Source organism: Anolis carolinensis, chromosome 4, assembly GCF_035594765.1.
Source record: "Anolis carolinensis isolate JA03-04 chromosome 4, rAnoCar3.1.pri, whole genome shotgun sequence".
In the NCBI taxonomy this organism is placed as follows: Eukaryota; Metazoa; Chordata; class Lepidosauria; order Squamata; family Dactyloidae; genus Anolis; species Anolis carolinensis.
The window spans coordinates 2,852,232-2,869,078 of NC_085844.1; the positions used below are offsets into that span (position 1 = coordinate 2,852,232).

The following is a 16,847-nucleotide window of genomic DNA, read 5'->3' on the forward strand; positions in this document are numbered from 1 at the left end:
CTGGCCACAGAGAGAAAGCTAACCGCTCTCCTCTAAGCCGCTCTGCAATTGCCTTCTCTGTCTTTTCACCACAAATCTGAAAGCATCCAGCTGCCTGAAATTATTTCTATTTTCGTCTCCATTGCCTTCTTCATTGGAGGCCTGCAGTTTGGTCAATTCAGAAAATGGCAAAGAGGAAATGATCGGAAGGGGTCAAGAATGAGTCAAGAAACACAAAAGGGACGGGACCGGCTGCTGGCTGTTTGCCTGGCTTGCATTTCCTTGCTTTGGCAACCGGGATTACTGGAGGGAGACAAGAGGTCTTTATAGAGCCAGTGTAATTCCTATGAAAACAAAGCAGTTTGCTTATAGTTCCGCCAGCAAACATGGGTCCGGTGGAAACAAACAGCAAGCATATAGTTTACAAAACAAATGTTAGCCAAGGCTAGGAAATGCTTTAGAGGTTAGCCACGTCCACTATAGCACATGTGTCAAAAACCAGACCTGTGGTCCAAAACCGGCCCAGCATGTCATTATGGATGGCCTTCCAGATGTTGGACTACAACTCCTCTATTCCTCACCATTAGGCCTCATGACTAGAGTAGATGCGAGTTGGGATAAAGGAACATCCAGAAGGCTGCCATTTGTCCTGTTCAGTCAGGAGAGCCAGGCTTGTGGTATGATGCCTGACTTTAAAATGTCCTTTAACCTTTCCCCAGCCTCAGAGCCATGAGTGCTGTTGGGTTGCCATTCCCATTATCCCAATCCTCACGGCAGATAACCAAAAGAGATGGGAGTTGTCATTCAATCTCATCTGGGGACTCAAACCGGGCAATAACTAAAAAGCACCAACCACTATGTAGAGAGAAAAAATAGGATATAAATAAGAGCTGGAAAATATCGCGAAATACAAAGATTTACAAAATGAAATTGGACAACTGTGGTAAAAGAGAACAACAGTGGCACCAATAGTGGTTGGTGCACTTGGAGGTATTCCAACAAAAGCCTTAATTTGGAGATAATATTAATCCACGTGCAGCAGAAAGAAGGCAGCACTTCTTGGAACTGCACACATTCTGCAATAATACCTCTAATATCCTAGGCCCTTGGGAACAGCCTGATATTCAGAGATAAATCCCAGACACTTGGACCTAACATCCATATGTGCTGTGTTGTTATGCACAAATAAATCTGTAACAATAATGATATTGTTAGCCCTCTGTAGCCACACATTCTATGCGCATGGCTTCAATGGCCCTTTGAAGGCAACCATGAGGATGAGGGCCCTTCTAGACAGGCCCAGGATCTGATTCTAGGTTTTCTGCTTTAAAGTGAATTATATGAGTCCGCACTGCCAGATAATCAGGGATAAACAGAAAACCTGGGGTCAGACTCTGGGACACAGGGTTTGTCTAGATGGGCCCTGAGGTGGCCCTCCATGAAAATGGTTTGACAGCCCTGTCCTATGCTGTTCTCTTTTTTAACTAGCAAAACCACCAGATCCATCTAGTCTAGTCATCCAACTTCAACACCAGCCGGCCAGAGAAGATTTCTGGTGGCAAAGCTTCGTATTTCCCTTCTGAAGAAATCTGGCTAAGAAAACCCTGGCTGCTATAAGTTATGGTTGATGTGAAGGACGCAGGAATCGGATCCTCTCTCAGCCATGGAAAGTCTCTCATGGGAATCCTGCCCAAGCTACACTCTCTCGGCCTCAGAGGAAGGCAAAGGCCATCCTTCTTATATATTTGCTGTCCAAGCAAATATATGATAGGTTCGCTCAGGGTTGCCCTAAGTTGGACATGGCTTAAAGGCACACAACAAGAAGAACCATATCTTATTTATTTACAGTATTTATATTCCACCCTTCTCACCCCGAAGGGGACTCAGGGCGGATCACATTATAACACACATAGGGCAAACATTCAATGCCCATAAACACATCAAACAGAGACTGAGAGACACACGCAGAGGCAAGTTAACCTTCTTCTGAGGGGATGTTCGATTCTGGCCACAGGGGGGAGCAGCTGCTTCATCATCCACACTGACGGCACTTCCTCATTCCAGGTCGTAAATTAGTTAATCTTGCCTCCCCACTTTATAAGTGGTACCTTATCTCCTACTTGATAGATGCAACTATCTTTCGGGTTGCTAGGTCAGCAACGAGCAGGGGCTATTTTTTATTTTTTAATTGACGGGTGCTCACCCCGCCACGGGCTGGCCTCGAACTCATGACCTCATGGTCAGAGTGATTTAAGGCAGCTGCTCAACAGCTGCGCCACAGCCCGGCCCCTTAGGAGGAATGACCCAAGGAATGACCCAAAATCATACAAACTACAAGGACTATCCTGCCAATAATGATGATGATGATGATGTCAAGAGAGAATACTTCTGGAACATGGCCATACAGCCCGGAAAACATAACAACCCTGTCACGACCCAGGCTGCAGAGCACCAATAACCATACACGGAGGCCAGAATCTAACTAATATCTTTATTAAAAAAATATATAAAGTCAATAAAAATTAGTGTAGAATGTAGTTCAGAAGAAGACCTTTCAGGAAAGGTCAATTATAGTCCAGGAAAACAATGTCCAATATAAAATATTAAGGTCCAAAGTTGTAATCCAATAACCGAAACACTCACTTTGCCAAGCAAAGTGAGGGGAGATGACAAGGTTCTTAGTCCAAGGAACTTGAGGCAAGGCTAGGAAGTAAACTTGATTCTTGGAACACAAGGCTTGATACAAGGCAGCAAGGAACGAGGAACAGGGACAAAATCCGTGGTAAAATACTTGGCAAGGTCCTGAAGACAAGGCTGAGTCCTAGGAAGCAAGGCAAGGTCCGTGGAGGTAAACAAGGCTGGAAACGTGAACGAAGGCTTGGAACCGGGAACGTAGGCTTGGAAACAGGAACGAAGGCTTGGAAGCGGGAGTAGCGCTGTCCACACACAACCTACTCCAGTTGCTGACGAATTGACTCCGCAAGATTCCTTTGGGGCAAGGAACCTAAATAGGGTCTCGTTTTCCCACCAAAGAACACTTCTCTGGGGAATCAGAACCGAAAGTCAATCTCTGTGTCCAGATGCATGACTCCCTAGAATTTCTCATGGAAGCAGTCTTAATCAGCTGAATGCTTGGCTGCGATTCTCAGGCTTCTGCGATTAGCCTGTTGAACTCCTTTTTGTTGTTGATAATAACTACGGCGAGAAAATGGGGGAGATTTTGACTCAGGGCTTGTTTGGCAGATTTCTGGAAGACAAACCTCCTGCAGGTGCAAAGGCTCCAGTTCTGGCTGGGAAAGTTCCAATTCTGGCTGAAATGGTGGAAAACCCAAGTTTTCCTCTTCATCTGCCACAACAGCGCTAGGAACGGGACTACATGGCCCATGAGTCATCACAAACCCTGTGATCCCGGCCATGAAAGCTTTTGACAACACAATAATAATAATAATAACAACAACTTTACTTTTATATCCTGCCACCATCTCCCCATGGGTACCTGGGGTGGCTCACATGGGGCAAAGCCCAACAACACAGTTAAGATAAAAATTGCATAAAAACAATTCACAGTATAAAAATAGTATAAAAACAACAATATTATCACAATAGATAATGACATCAACCAGCAACCAGATGCAATTTCTGTTCCCATTGCCCTTCTACCATACAAAAATACCCAATCAAAGACCTCTCAGCAGATAGCCATCTAGCCTCTGCTTAAAACCCTCCAGAGACTCCACTGGACTCCCAGGGAGCAGCATAGTCCACTGTCGAACAGCACTATGAGGTTAATAGTGTTGAGTTTTATAGTTCTGTTTTAACCCCACTTCAAGCTGCAAGGATAGGCAGGTAATACTGTATATACTCGAGTATAAGCCAGGTTTTTCAGTCCTTTTTTTAAGACTGAAAAAGTCCCCCTCGGCTTATACTCGGGTGAGGGTCCTGGTTGGCTTATATTTGGGTCAGCCTATACTCGAGAATATATAGTACATTTATTATTTTTCTCTATTGTTATTGGTATTATTACATTTATTATTTTTCTCTATTATTGTTGCTACTACTACATTTATTTTACTCTATTTTTATTATTTTTATTATTAATAATACATTTATCATTTCATTGATATTATTATTATTACATTTATTATTTTACTCTATTTATTATTACATGTATTATTTTCCTGTATTTATTATTGTTATTACATGTATTATTTTACTCTATTGTTATTAAAAGGATACATAAGCACATTTACACTGAAGAAGATGAGAATAATGATTTAATCAGAGTTGGACAGTCTTATCTTAAATTAAATCTTTATGTAAATATTCAGAAACATTTAACCTATGGATGCCTCAATTAATGTAATTTTATTGGTATCTATTTTTATTTCTGAAATTTACCATCCCCGGCTTATACTTGAGTCAATGTTTTCCCAGGTTTTTTTTTGGTAGTAAAATTAGATGCCTTGGCTTATATTCGGGTCAGCTTATACTCGAGTATATACGGAAAATGTATTATTCCTATTATTGCCACTACTACTATACCATCTATATATATAAAAGAGTGATGGCATCATGGCGACCCACAAAACAACAAAACTACAGGCCCTCCAACCTCGAAATTTGACAACACAACCCATCATCCACGCCTCTAGGTTGATACAACAAAAAGAAAAGAAAAATAAAGTCCTAATTAGAGAGAGAGAGGAATAATTGCTTTTATCCAATTGCTGCCAGTTAGAAGGCTAAGCTCCTCCAACTTGGTCTCCTAGCAACCCAATAAAAAATAATAAAAAACACTAAAAAATTAATACAATAAAATACTATAATAACAAAAAATAAGTAAAAATAATACAAGAAAATAATAAAATATAATAAATAAAAATATAACTTACAATAAAATTAATTAAAAAATGCAAATAAAGTCAAATAAAAATTACACAACAATTTTTAACCAATACCACCACCACTTTGCCACAGCAATGCGTGGCCGGGCACAGCTAGTATTATATAAGGGAGTTCTCTCTAATGTTTAAGTGGGATCTCTCTTCCTGAAGTTTGAATCCATTGCTCCGTTGCGTCCCAGTCTCCAGAGAAAACAAGTTCAATCCTCAATGTTGAAACATGGCTCTCCTGCCTCCTTCTCTTGGCCTTCTTTTCTCCAAGCTAAACATACATCGTGGTAGACCACAAGCTTAACAACAGCGTGATGCGGTATCCCAAAAAAAAAGAAAGAAGGCCAATGTACTCTTATGCTAAATCAACAAATGTATAATGTCCAGATTAAAAAGAAATGACAGGATTATTTTATTCTGCTTTGGGCAAACTTTGCCTGGAATTCCAGTTTTCGACGGCACCAAAATGCTTCTAAAAACAGAGAGAAAAGTTTGGTAAATATCCAGCACTGCCTATGTGAATCTCTCCAATCCACCAAATAAGAGGAAATTGCTAAGAGATTAGCTGTGACGCATGCAGACACTACATGCACACAAGGAGTTATTCAGCCATAACAGATGCAAGAAATGTAAATGGTCATCAAGAGGAATGGGTTGATTTTGGAGGAGGAAGCTTGGCCGGGGTGACACAGCACCCCAAGGTTTGGGAAGAGATCTCTCAACCCAAAAGAAAAAGAAAATCGCAGTAAAGACTCTTGGCTGGAAGTGGGTCTTTTTTTATTTGGAGACACTTCAAAGAGCACCTTCAGTGTTTATGTTGGGAAATGGGCATAAATGTGTCAAAAAAAGAGAGCCAAATTAGCTCATAGTGGACTGGAATCTCGTGGAAGGTTTTCTTATATCAAGCCCTTCTAGATTCCCTTTGGGTTCCTCTTCTGGAACCACAGAGAAAGAAATATCTGCACCAAAGGAAGGAGCTATACTGTGTTATTTATTACTGCTTTATTCCATAATTAGGTCAATTTTGGTTCTGGGTTGCTGTTCGTTTAGCAATGACCATGACTCTATGACCATGTTCCAGTAGCATTCTCTCCTGACATTTTGCCTGCATCTGTGGCTGGCATTCTCAGAGGTTTATTCAGAGGCTGCTGGAAATGATGCCATTAGCTACAGATGTAGGCGAAATGACAGGAGAGAATGCTACTGGAACCAGTCCATACAGCCCGGAAAACTCACAGCAACCCAGTGATTCCGGCCACGAAAGCCTTTGACAACACAAACTTGGTTCTATCTAAAACCGAATCTATACTTTTATTTTTGCCCTGTGTCAAATCGGAGAGTAGCTAGTTCTCAGAAATGTCCATTACAGCAGAGTTGTTTCAAAGAGGGCTGGCGGAGGATATCTTGTAATATCTTGTAATACCCCTTATCCTCATATTATATAGCAAGCAATACTGTGCTGTACCTGTGGAACTACCTGCCACTTTGCTGCCATAAAGAACATAGCGGGAGAGTAGGGGAATAAATCTGTGGGCCTCTAGGCCTGGGTCTCCATCCCTTTCAGCTGGGTTCGTGGCTTGCCTCTTGCCCAAGAAGCCTGGTTTGTTGTTATGCTATGCAAACTTGGCCACGGGAGATGGCAGAATGGATGGAAGGAGGAGACACAATCAACCCCAAAGTTCAGGAAGAGTTAAAGCATCCAGGCAAGGCTCGGAAGAACTGCACAAACCAGCCAGTTTCTGTTTACTGCTTACCGGATCCACACCCAAGAAGCCACCATCCTTGCCAACAACTTCAAAGGCAGACTCTAGTTTTAAAAGGTAGACAAGAACTGTCTTGGATGCCACCTGGAAGCTGCAGACCAGGGTGGCTTCAAGACTATGCTTGGATTGCAATTCCTAGAATCCCCTAACCATGCAGTCCAAAATTGGAAATGCTTGGGACCAGAAGAGTTTGGGATTTTGGGATCTCTTTTGGATTGAGGAATGTCTGCATTTGCATATGCATATCTTGGAGAGGGGATGCAAGTCTAAACATAACATAAACAAGGTCATTTTATGCACTATTTCAAATAATTTTGTGCAGGATGCTGAGTTTCCTGCACACAAGCAAAAGGACCCGCTCTCTCAGGCACCCACTTGGACCATTTTGGATCTTGAAATTCTGAATATAAGGGATGCTCAACCTGGATCCCAGAGGCTTGGAATTTGCCCTTTCCTGCTCCACTTGACTCTTTTCCCTTCTATCCCAAGCGCTCCTGAGGCTCCTTCCACACAGCTGGAAAAAAATCCCACATTATCTGCTTTGAACTGGGATCTATGGCAGTGTGGGCTCAGAGAGTCATTCCAGTTCAAAACAGATATTGTAAGTTATTTTGCCTTGACATTCCGGGTTACATGGCTGTGTGGAAGAGCCCTGGGTCATCTCACTTTAAGATGTGGCACTGGAGGGACAGGCGCAACAGCAGAGCGTCAAAGATGCGGAGCCTTTTGAAAGAGGCGCATACCTGTGGTTGGATGCTCTGCTGAAGCGGGAGAAAGGAATGTGGCCGCCTTTTCAGGATGGCAGGACACATCCTGAAAAGCAAGCCTCCAGCTTCCTGGAAGCTTGCTTTTCCCTCTTCATTCTCTTTTATTCCCAAAATTATGTACCGTATATACTCGAGTATAAGCCGACCCAAATATAAGCAGAGACACCTAATTTTACCACAAAAAAACTGGGAAAACATTGACTCAAGTATAAGCTGAGAGTGGTAAACTTCAAAAATAAAATGTTTGGGTCACTTGCTGATTTTTCGATCTTGTCCTGAATTGCCTTTGTCCTGATGGCTTGCTCCTGGGCTGCAAGGATCAGGCCTTCTGTCTCCTTCCTTCAGGGTCCCATTTGTGAACCATAGCCAGGTCTTCTCCTTATCAGCTTTTCCTTCAATTTTGTCAAGGAACTTTCCATGCAATGTTTTGTTGTGCCAGCTGTCAGCTCTAGTTAGTAGTACAGTTTTCTTGTACTGATTCTTTGTCTGCTGTGCTTTGAGGAGTTTCTGATTTTTGACTTCAATCAAATCAGGTTCTTCACTTTGCTTTACATATTCTGACAGGGCATATTATTATTATTATTATTATTATTATTATTATTATTATTATTATTACTTTGTCTGCCAGTAGCTAATCCCAATCCTTTCTAAAAAAAATTAACTTTTGGGGGGTCCTTGCTCCAAAATGGGGTAGATTTTGTAGTTGAAACCCCACAATGTTTTTACGTTGGGTAATGAAGGATATATCTTGGCCAAGTTTGGTCCAGATCCAACAATCCATGCAGGAGCCTTTGCCGTACAAATAATTCAAAAACATACATACGTGCTCTGACATTTATATAGACACAAAACCCCAGAATCCTCATTGCATGGGCTTAGAGGGATGCCTCCCAAACACTAAAAATAAGACTCTGCCATCTTTCCAAAGTGCTGAAGCCAAAAGCTAAACTACCAGAGCCAATGCTTCCCAGCAAATGGGGCAACCTGGATAGTCTGGATTATAGTCTTGGTCTACGAGGGATCGCCTAAGTAAGTAAGTAAGTCTTGGTGCCTCCATGATAAGTAAGGCAGGCTGTCTATTATTCTGGAAAACCATGCATTTCTTCCTCTTGTGTCAATAATCCTGAAGGAGGTCCACACAAATAGGACAAACCTGAACCAAGCAAAGAGAGGCACTATATATAGTCACTTGAGCTCTGGACCCATACGGGTATTCTTGGGAATGCTAAAAGTCCTCTGAGGTTCTTGTCACTTGGAACTTAAGCCTCTTTTTAGAAATTGTGAAAGGTTTGTTTCTGGCTTGCCTTCCATAAACAATGCAAAGGGAGCAGCAGAGGCTTAATTACAGTTGTCTCGGGTGCAAAAGGCTTCCTTGCAGAATTAAGTGAGAAATCCCATGGCAGCAGGAGACTTTTAATTTTCACCCCGCCTTTCCATCCTGGAGGATAAAGGTGTGTACAGACAATAAAGATGTGCAAATAAAAAGCTCCTACATTTAAAAAAAATACCTCAGCTGCTTCCTTTGCTCTGTTTACTGAAAGCAAGCCAGAAGCAAATCGTTCACGGATTCTTAAATGATGCTCAAGCTCTGTGCAGCAAGAACCGCAGCGGCCTTCCAGCTCTCCCAAGAACAATGGTAGGGATCCAGATCCCAGGTAATTTATGCTTTGATTTGTCCTCAAAAAGAAGCAATGAACACCATAAATGGCTGCCACAACCGGGAAGGCCCTGCGTGAACATCGTCAGACAAAGCAAGGAAGTGAATGGTGGGATACAGAAGAAGACCTTCCCCATGCCTTGCAGAGTTCTGTCAGCGTTGGCGCCGCTGTGGTGAGACCCTGGTTGCCGTGCAGAATGGGTTCCAAAAACATCATTCCGGTCTCACCTCCTTCTCCAGGCTGTACTCCCATGCGGAGAATCAGCACTGGTCAACAAACACTCCAGCAGGCAAAGGGTAGTTGAAAATCCAACTGTTGTTTAACTTTATTTACATAACTATTTACAGTTACAGTTATTTACAATAAATCCCGGACACATGGCTGTGTCTCCTCGGCTACAGAGCATAGCATTCATAGTCCATCTCCAGAGAATGCTCAAGCCGAACACACACTAACAGACGACACTCCCCTGCATTCCACAGACCAAGAAGGAAGTCCCGGTCAAACAAACTTGACCCCATTGGTCCTGTGATACGTCAATCAAAGCAGGTTCTTATTAACTCCATAGTTACTGAAATGCCTTGCCGAAACTAACACAGAAGGCATTTCTAACAGCCTAGATTGATTTTAACATTTCACACAATTCACAATACCCTGACAAGTTCAACCCATCTCTATATAGGGAGAGATGTCCTCCTCAAGTATCCAAGTCCCAATTGATTTAGGGCTTTCAATGTGATTGAACCAAGGGATTCCTAATTTGTAGACCCATCTCATCTATTATGCTACTGAAGATAAGACTGATCTTCCCAGGGACACAGGGACAGATGGCCCCTAAGGTTTCAGAACTACAGAGGCGATTCCCAAGCAGGATTTAAATCTCCTTAACCCATGGTGTCTTTCCATGACCATTATTTAACACATGTTGCTCCTAAGCAAATGAGGGCCAGGGAGGGCTTAGGACAAGATTCCAGACTTCCAGACTGTGTTTCCATGTGACGTGGCAGCAGAGCTGGGCTCTACACAGCCCTTCTGATTGTTCAGGAGGAACTAACTGATCAGAAACACAAAACTGTCAGAGTTTTATATTATTTAGGTCATTTCTTATGTGAAAATGGATAAGTGTTTGTAAGAATCATGTCCTATCCATGTTTGACCAGAAGCAATCAAGACACCTGCTAAAGACTGAGGGCTATTAATAGAGACTGAGTAAATCTTGAGTTAGTGAATGTGATGGTGACGATGATGGTGTTGCTGTTGGAGTGAAGCTGAAGAGAAGTTTGAAGACGGAAATCAGAAAGGTTAAAGCTTGAAGATAAGAACTCTTTGTTTAAGCTGCTGATAAAAGCCAAGGACTGTTACGTTTGTATATATTTTCATATAAATCTTTCTTTACTAAAAGACAGTTTGTTTTGGGGTTTTCTCCTTGGACGAAGGGTGCAACTTCCGCAGAAGGGGTTGAATGTTTGGAACCCCAGTTTGACAGCTGTGACAAAAACCACCAATAAAATGAGTTCAGGTTTCTCACATGTCCTGAAAGTTAGAAAAACAAAAACCCCACCATTCATTGGTCAAGATCCTACATAAGTTGAGCATCCCTTATATGAAATGCTTTGGACCAAAAGTGTTTCAGATTACTGTATTATTTGTATACATGTATATAATCAGACATCTTGTAGATGGGACCCAAATCTGAAGATGAAATTTGTTTATCTATTTTTAGGATGAAGTGTTCAATTATGTTGTGCTCCACCTCAAGTGGGTAAGAAATAAAATTATTTTTAGTATTAACTTTGAACATGTTTTAATGGTTTTTAACTGGGAATTTTTAAAATACTGTTTATGTTTAATCCTGTTTCAATGTTTGCATATTTGTATATTTTAAATTGTATGCTGCTGATGCATTTATGTTATGCTACTTTGAGTCTCCTTTGGGAAAGATAAAGTGGTGTATAAATAATCATCATCATCATCATCTTAAAATAATTATTAGAAAACCGCACTACAAACTAGAGCTGACAGCTGGCACAACAAAACATTGCATGGAAAGTTCATTGACAAAATTGAAGGAAAAGCTGACAAGGAGAAGACCTGGCTCTGGCTCACGAATGGGACCCTGAAGAAGGAGACAGAAGGCCTGATCCTTGCAGCCCAGGAGCAAGCCATCAGGACAAAGGCAATTCAGGCCAAGATCAAAAAATCAGCTGATGACCCAAAATGCAGACTGTGCAAGGAAACCGACGAAACCATTGATCATATCCTCAGCTGATGAAAGAATATCGCACAGACAGACTACAAACAGAGGCACAACCATGTGGCCCAAATGATTCATTGGAACTTATGCCTCAAGTACCAGCTCCCTGCAGTAAAGAACTGGTGGGATCACAAACCTGCAAAAGTATTGGAAAATGAGCATGCAAAGATACTGTGGGACTTCCGAATCCAGACTGACAAAGTTCTGGAACACAACACACCAGACATCACAGTTGTGGAAAAGAAAAAGGTTTGGATCATTTATGTTGCCATCCCAGGTGACAGTCGCATTGACGAAAAACAACAGGAAAAACTCAGCTGCTATCAGGACCTCAAGACTGAACTGCAAAGAAACCAGTGCAGGTGGTCCTGGTGGTGATCGGCACACTGGGTGCTGTGCCAAAAGATCTCAGCTGGCATTTGGAAACAGTAGACATTGACAAAATTACGATCTGCCAACTGCAAAAGGCCACCCTACTGGGATCTGCGCGCATCATCTGAAAATACATCACACAGTCCTAGACACTTGGGAAGTGTTTGACTTGTGATTTTGTGAAACGAAATCCAGCATATCTATCTTGTTTGCTGTGTCATACAATAATAATATCATCATCATCTTGCATATATACCTTACAAACATAGCTTGGGTTTGCTACAAAATAATTCTAACAATTTTGTGCATGGAACAAAGGCTGTGTACCATGAACCACCAGAAAGCAAAGGTGTCACTATCTCAGCCACCCATGTGCACCATTTCAGATTTTGGAATTCCAGATGTGCCACCTGAACTGAAGTAGAGAAACTGAAAATTCTGCATGTGGAATTGTGCATTAAAGGTGCTAAGGTGGTGTTTCAAAAATTATCTGTTTTAAGGGAAGGGGCAGGGTTTTTATTCCCAATGTGGCAACAACATATGTGCTGGGTGCAAATGTTACACCACTGAAGCAAGAGGCCAACTGAGCAACCGAATCAATGACCAGATTCATATGCATGCCCACTGTAATGTGCAAGTGCCTCTATGTGCATTAGGGTCCCATCTGCTGCTGCATTTTGAAGTGAATGGGGTTGCTCTGCATTTGGCAACAAGTTACTGTGTATGTTTGTATGACTTTCAGGTGGACCTTATCAGGTCTTTTTCAAGCAAAGCCCCTGACTCACATACAGACCACAAAGCAGGAACAAGACAGAAAAGAGGAAACTGTGGGGCAAAGGCAAGCACAAGACCAAGAATGGGCACAATATTCATATTGTGGGAACAAAGGCCAGGCTACTTCCATGCAGATGCCCTCACTATTCTCAGTTACTCACAGGCTAATGGATGGATCCCACTCAACAATTGCAAATCAAGGGTTGTTGTGTGTTTTCCGGCAGTATGGCCATGTTCCAGAAGTATTCTCTCCTGACGTTTCGCCCACATCTATGGCAGGCATCCTCAGAGGTTGTGAGGTATGTTTGTGAGGTTCTCCATACCTCCCAACCTCTGAGGATGCCTGCCATAGATGTGGGCAAAATGTCAGGAGAGAATACTTCTGGAACATGGCCATACAGCCCGGAAAACATACAACAACCCTGTGATCCCGGCCATGAAAGCCTTCGACAACACATTGCAAATCAAACTTGCTAATGCACCCTTGACACTTGGTTAACAGACATCGGTTCTTTCTCCCACCTGGAAATTCCACAGGTATATTATATACTCCACTTGCTTGATCACCATCAGACCTTCTAAAGATGCCAGTCACAGATTCAGGTGAAACGCCAGGAGAAAATGCTGCTAAAGCATGTCCAGACAACCCAGAAACCACACAACACCTCAATATTCATATCCTCACATCTTACCAAGGGTATGCCCTGGCTCAGAGCTCCTAGGTCTGCCTTCCCCTCATCCATTTTCTTCCTGAATGGCCCCATCCCCTCTTGAGCAGGTGGCTTGGCTGCCCAGGATGGACAGAGGGAGATGCCTGTATGCCCACTCAGGCCATTAATCCACTTTTTCCAGCCACTTGGTGCCTGTTTGAAAAACTGGGACGGAAATAATGAGAGCATTGTCTTCTCCAACTGGCAGCACTGAGAGTTTGTAAAGGATTTCTCCCTACAATCCTGTGTAATATTGGGGTTGGCTAAGAGAGTACGGCCCACGCAGAGCCACCTGTGGAGAGGCTCCGACTGTCTTCCGGTCTGGTCTGGCGTGGCCTGCAAAAGTAGGCATGCTCTCTTATGGGAAGTCCCAAGGAGATAATCCCATTACACTTTAAAGCAGTGGTTCTCAACCTGTGGGTGTTTTGGCTTACAACTCCTAGAAATCCCAGCCAGTTTATCAGCTGTTAGGATTTCTGGAAGTTGAAGGCCAAAACATCTGGGGACCCACAGGTTGAGAACCAGTGCTTTAAAGAGTTGACACCCACCTTCAATCTCATGGCTCTCTCCTGTAGGATTCTGGGACTTGTAGTTGAGGGAGGCCCAGGATCTCTCTCGGGTGCAAATCCCAGGGTTCCACGGGAGGCAGCCAAAGGATTTAAGGTAGGATGCTGTTGTGATTCAGCTGGAGTCTCAGAGTGACTCTGATGGGGATTGTGGGATTCAGGTTCCTGATGTTCAAGATGATGGGATTCAGGTTCAAGATGACTCTGATGGGAATTATGGGATTCAGGTTCAGAGTGTCCCTGCTGTGAGAGATGAGGAGCAGGGAAGCATTCCCGCGACAGGGAATGGTGTCGATGATACTGGAGTTGATACCGAGGCTAGCCAGGTGCAAAGGGAGGATAGCTCCCAGTTAGATAGCATGCAGAAAGAGGCTGCTGCTAACGAGCTGTCTGGCCTTGACGAAACAGCATCTCTGGATCGAGCTGGCCGTTTGGAATTTCGGGTTCGCAGGAGTATCAGAATAGCAAACAAGAAAGAGGTCAGAGGCCAAAGAAATGTGTTCATACTATGCAGAGAATATTAAAGGGTGTGCTGAGACAGAAATCTTTGTCAAAAGCAATGTCTCGTTTGAGTTAGAAGCAGCTCTTGCTTTCTTGGAATTATCCTGCAGTTTTGTGTATTCAAGTTCATGGGACTATGTCATGTATTAATGGAACCTTGTTTTATGCCTAAGAATTTCTTGGATTATTCTTTATAGCCTTGGTTTTGCCACAATCTTTTGGATATTTACTTTTTCTTTTTAAGGACTATTTATTTCCTATTTCCTAATAAACTACAAAAGACTTCAATCTGTGTACAGCCTGGTGTGTTCAGCAAGGTGAAATTAACCTGAGGTGCGACAGATGCCAACTTTTTAACAGTGTCATGTGATCATTTTAAGTGCTGCAAATGCACGTTTCAGTTAAGACGCAGAGCCCACTTGCACCGTTTCATATAAACACATACAGGCAGTCCCTGGGTTACAGACATCCGACTTACAAACAATTCCTTGTTAAGAACAGGAGTGAAACAACAACAAGTGAGAGAATCTATGTCATGGAAGGAAGGGAAATTCACACCTGGAAGAAAGGAGTCTCCAATGAAGCTTTATCACCAATTCTTGCTTCCACAATAAGCCAATTTTTTCAAAATCCAATTGTCACAGGGACAGCGTGTGAGGCGAGATCTTCTGAACAGAGGCACAGACAGCAAAACCAACACCACAAGGGTGTGAACCCTTCCTTATGCTATCTAAAGAGATGATAGATAGATAGATAGATAGATAGATAGATAGATAGATAGATAGATAATAGATAGGGCTGAAGTTACACTTTAAAATATGCCTGTTCCAGCTTAAGAACAAACCTACAGACCCTATCTTGTTCATAACTTTGGGAGTGCCTGTACATACACACACATCCATATCTACACACACACATATATATGGTGGGCCAAAAGGGGCTTCAATATTTAATAACATCTTTATCACTTGTTTTTAAGTAACATCGTATCATATACAGTATATACAGGCCGTAAATGTCCATTATGCACAAAAAATCAAATCTCATGGATGGTTATTAAAAAGGTATCAAAAAAGTTATTAAAACGTAAGACCTCTTCATGACTTTTAGCCAATCCTGTACATACGTATACACACACGTGTATATGTGTGTGTGTGTGTGTGTTTGTGTGTATACATATATAATGTGTGTGTTACAATTAGCCTAAAAGCTTTGAAGTCCTTCAAATACTTCAAAGTGCTGACTTTGGCCTATAAAGCCCTGAACGGTGCCATCAAGCTTATCTGTCCAAATGTATCTCCATCTATGAACCATCACGGAGGTTGTTCAGGCATGGAATAATGCCACTCATGTAAGCCGCCCTGAGTCCCCTTCGGGGTGAGAAGGGCGGGATATAAAGGTCTTAAATAAATAAATAATTATTTGGGTTGTTGTGTGTTTTCCAGGCTGTATGGCCATATTCCAGAAATATTTTCTCCTTAAGTTTTGCCCAAGGAGCCTCCGATGGCTCAGTGTGTTAAAAGTGCCGAGCTGCTGAACTTGCAGACCGAAAGGTCCCAGGTTCAAATCCAGGGAGCGGAGTGAGCGCCCACTGTTAGCTCCAGCATCTGCCAACCTAGCAGTTCGAAAACATGCAAATGTAAGTAGATCAATAGGTACCGCTCTGGTGGGAAGGTTAACAGCGCTCCATGCAGTCATGCCAGTGGCCACATGACCTTGGAGGTGTCTACGGACAACGCTGGCTCTTCGGCTTAGAAATGGAGATGAGCACCAACCCCCAGAGTCAGACATGACTGGACTTAACATCAGCTATACCTTTATCTTTATCTTAAGTTTTGCCCACATCTATGGCAGGCATCCTCAGAGGTTGTGAGGTATATTACAACCTCACAACCTCTGAGGATGCCTGCCATAGATGTGGGTAAAATGTCAGGAGAGAATGCTTCTGGAACATGGCCATACAGCCCGGAAAACACACAACAACCCCGTGATTCCGGCTATGAAAGCCTTCGACAATAATTGTTTGTTTGTGTTCAGGGCACTATTTCTGACAGGTAGCCAGAGGTGCCATGAGGCAGAAAAGTGGTGGCTGCAGACTTGCCGCTTTACGTGGAGGTGCCCAAGACTGTTTCTGGGCTCCAGGACATGGAAGCCTGGCACAACAAGGCTTGAATCCAGAGCCGCCCCATCCACACCCACAGAAACACACGTATTCACCGGCTCCTACCTTCTGCCACATCGTTGCGACAGGCGGCCTCCAGGAGCCGGACACTCTCGGGGAAGACCACGCGCTTTTCCTGGGCAGTGCCGGTGCTGCCCTTCTTCCTCTTCTCCCCCTTGCCCTTCTTGCTCTGGACGTCCTTCTCGAAATGGGCCCATCGCTTCAGCTGCTGGATGCGCCGCCTCTGGGCGTGCTTCAGCCGCTCCTGGGTGCCCATCCGGATCACCGCCGACATCTCCGCCACCAGCTCCTGGTGCTCCGCCATGGCTGGCCGCGGGTTCAGGGCGCCAGGCAGAAGCGCTGAGGAGAGACGGGGGGAGAGTGGGAGTGGAGGGGGAAGCAGGGGGGCTTCAAGGGTCCTGGCCCCCCATCACTCATTGCCAGCCCCTC

At 43.3% G+C, this 16,847-nt stretch overlaps 1 protein-coding gene across 1 annotated transcript in view; it reads right to left on the reverse strand.

Moving 5' to 3' along the window:
* The window catches only part of ppp1r16a (protein phosphatase 1 regulatory subunit 16A), an 89,340-nt gene that overhangs the window by 39,499 nt on the left and 32,994 nt on the right, over nucleotides 1-16,847 (reverse strand). Inside the window, exon 3 of the mRNA XM_062979876.1 lies at nucleotides 16,464-16,757. Coding sequence (XP_062835946.1) covers nucleotides 16,464-16,722 — 259 coding nt within the window. The 5' untranslated portion in view covers nucleotides 16,723-16,757. The remainder of the gene's footprint in view (nucleotides 1-16,463; nucleotides 16,758-16,847) is intronic.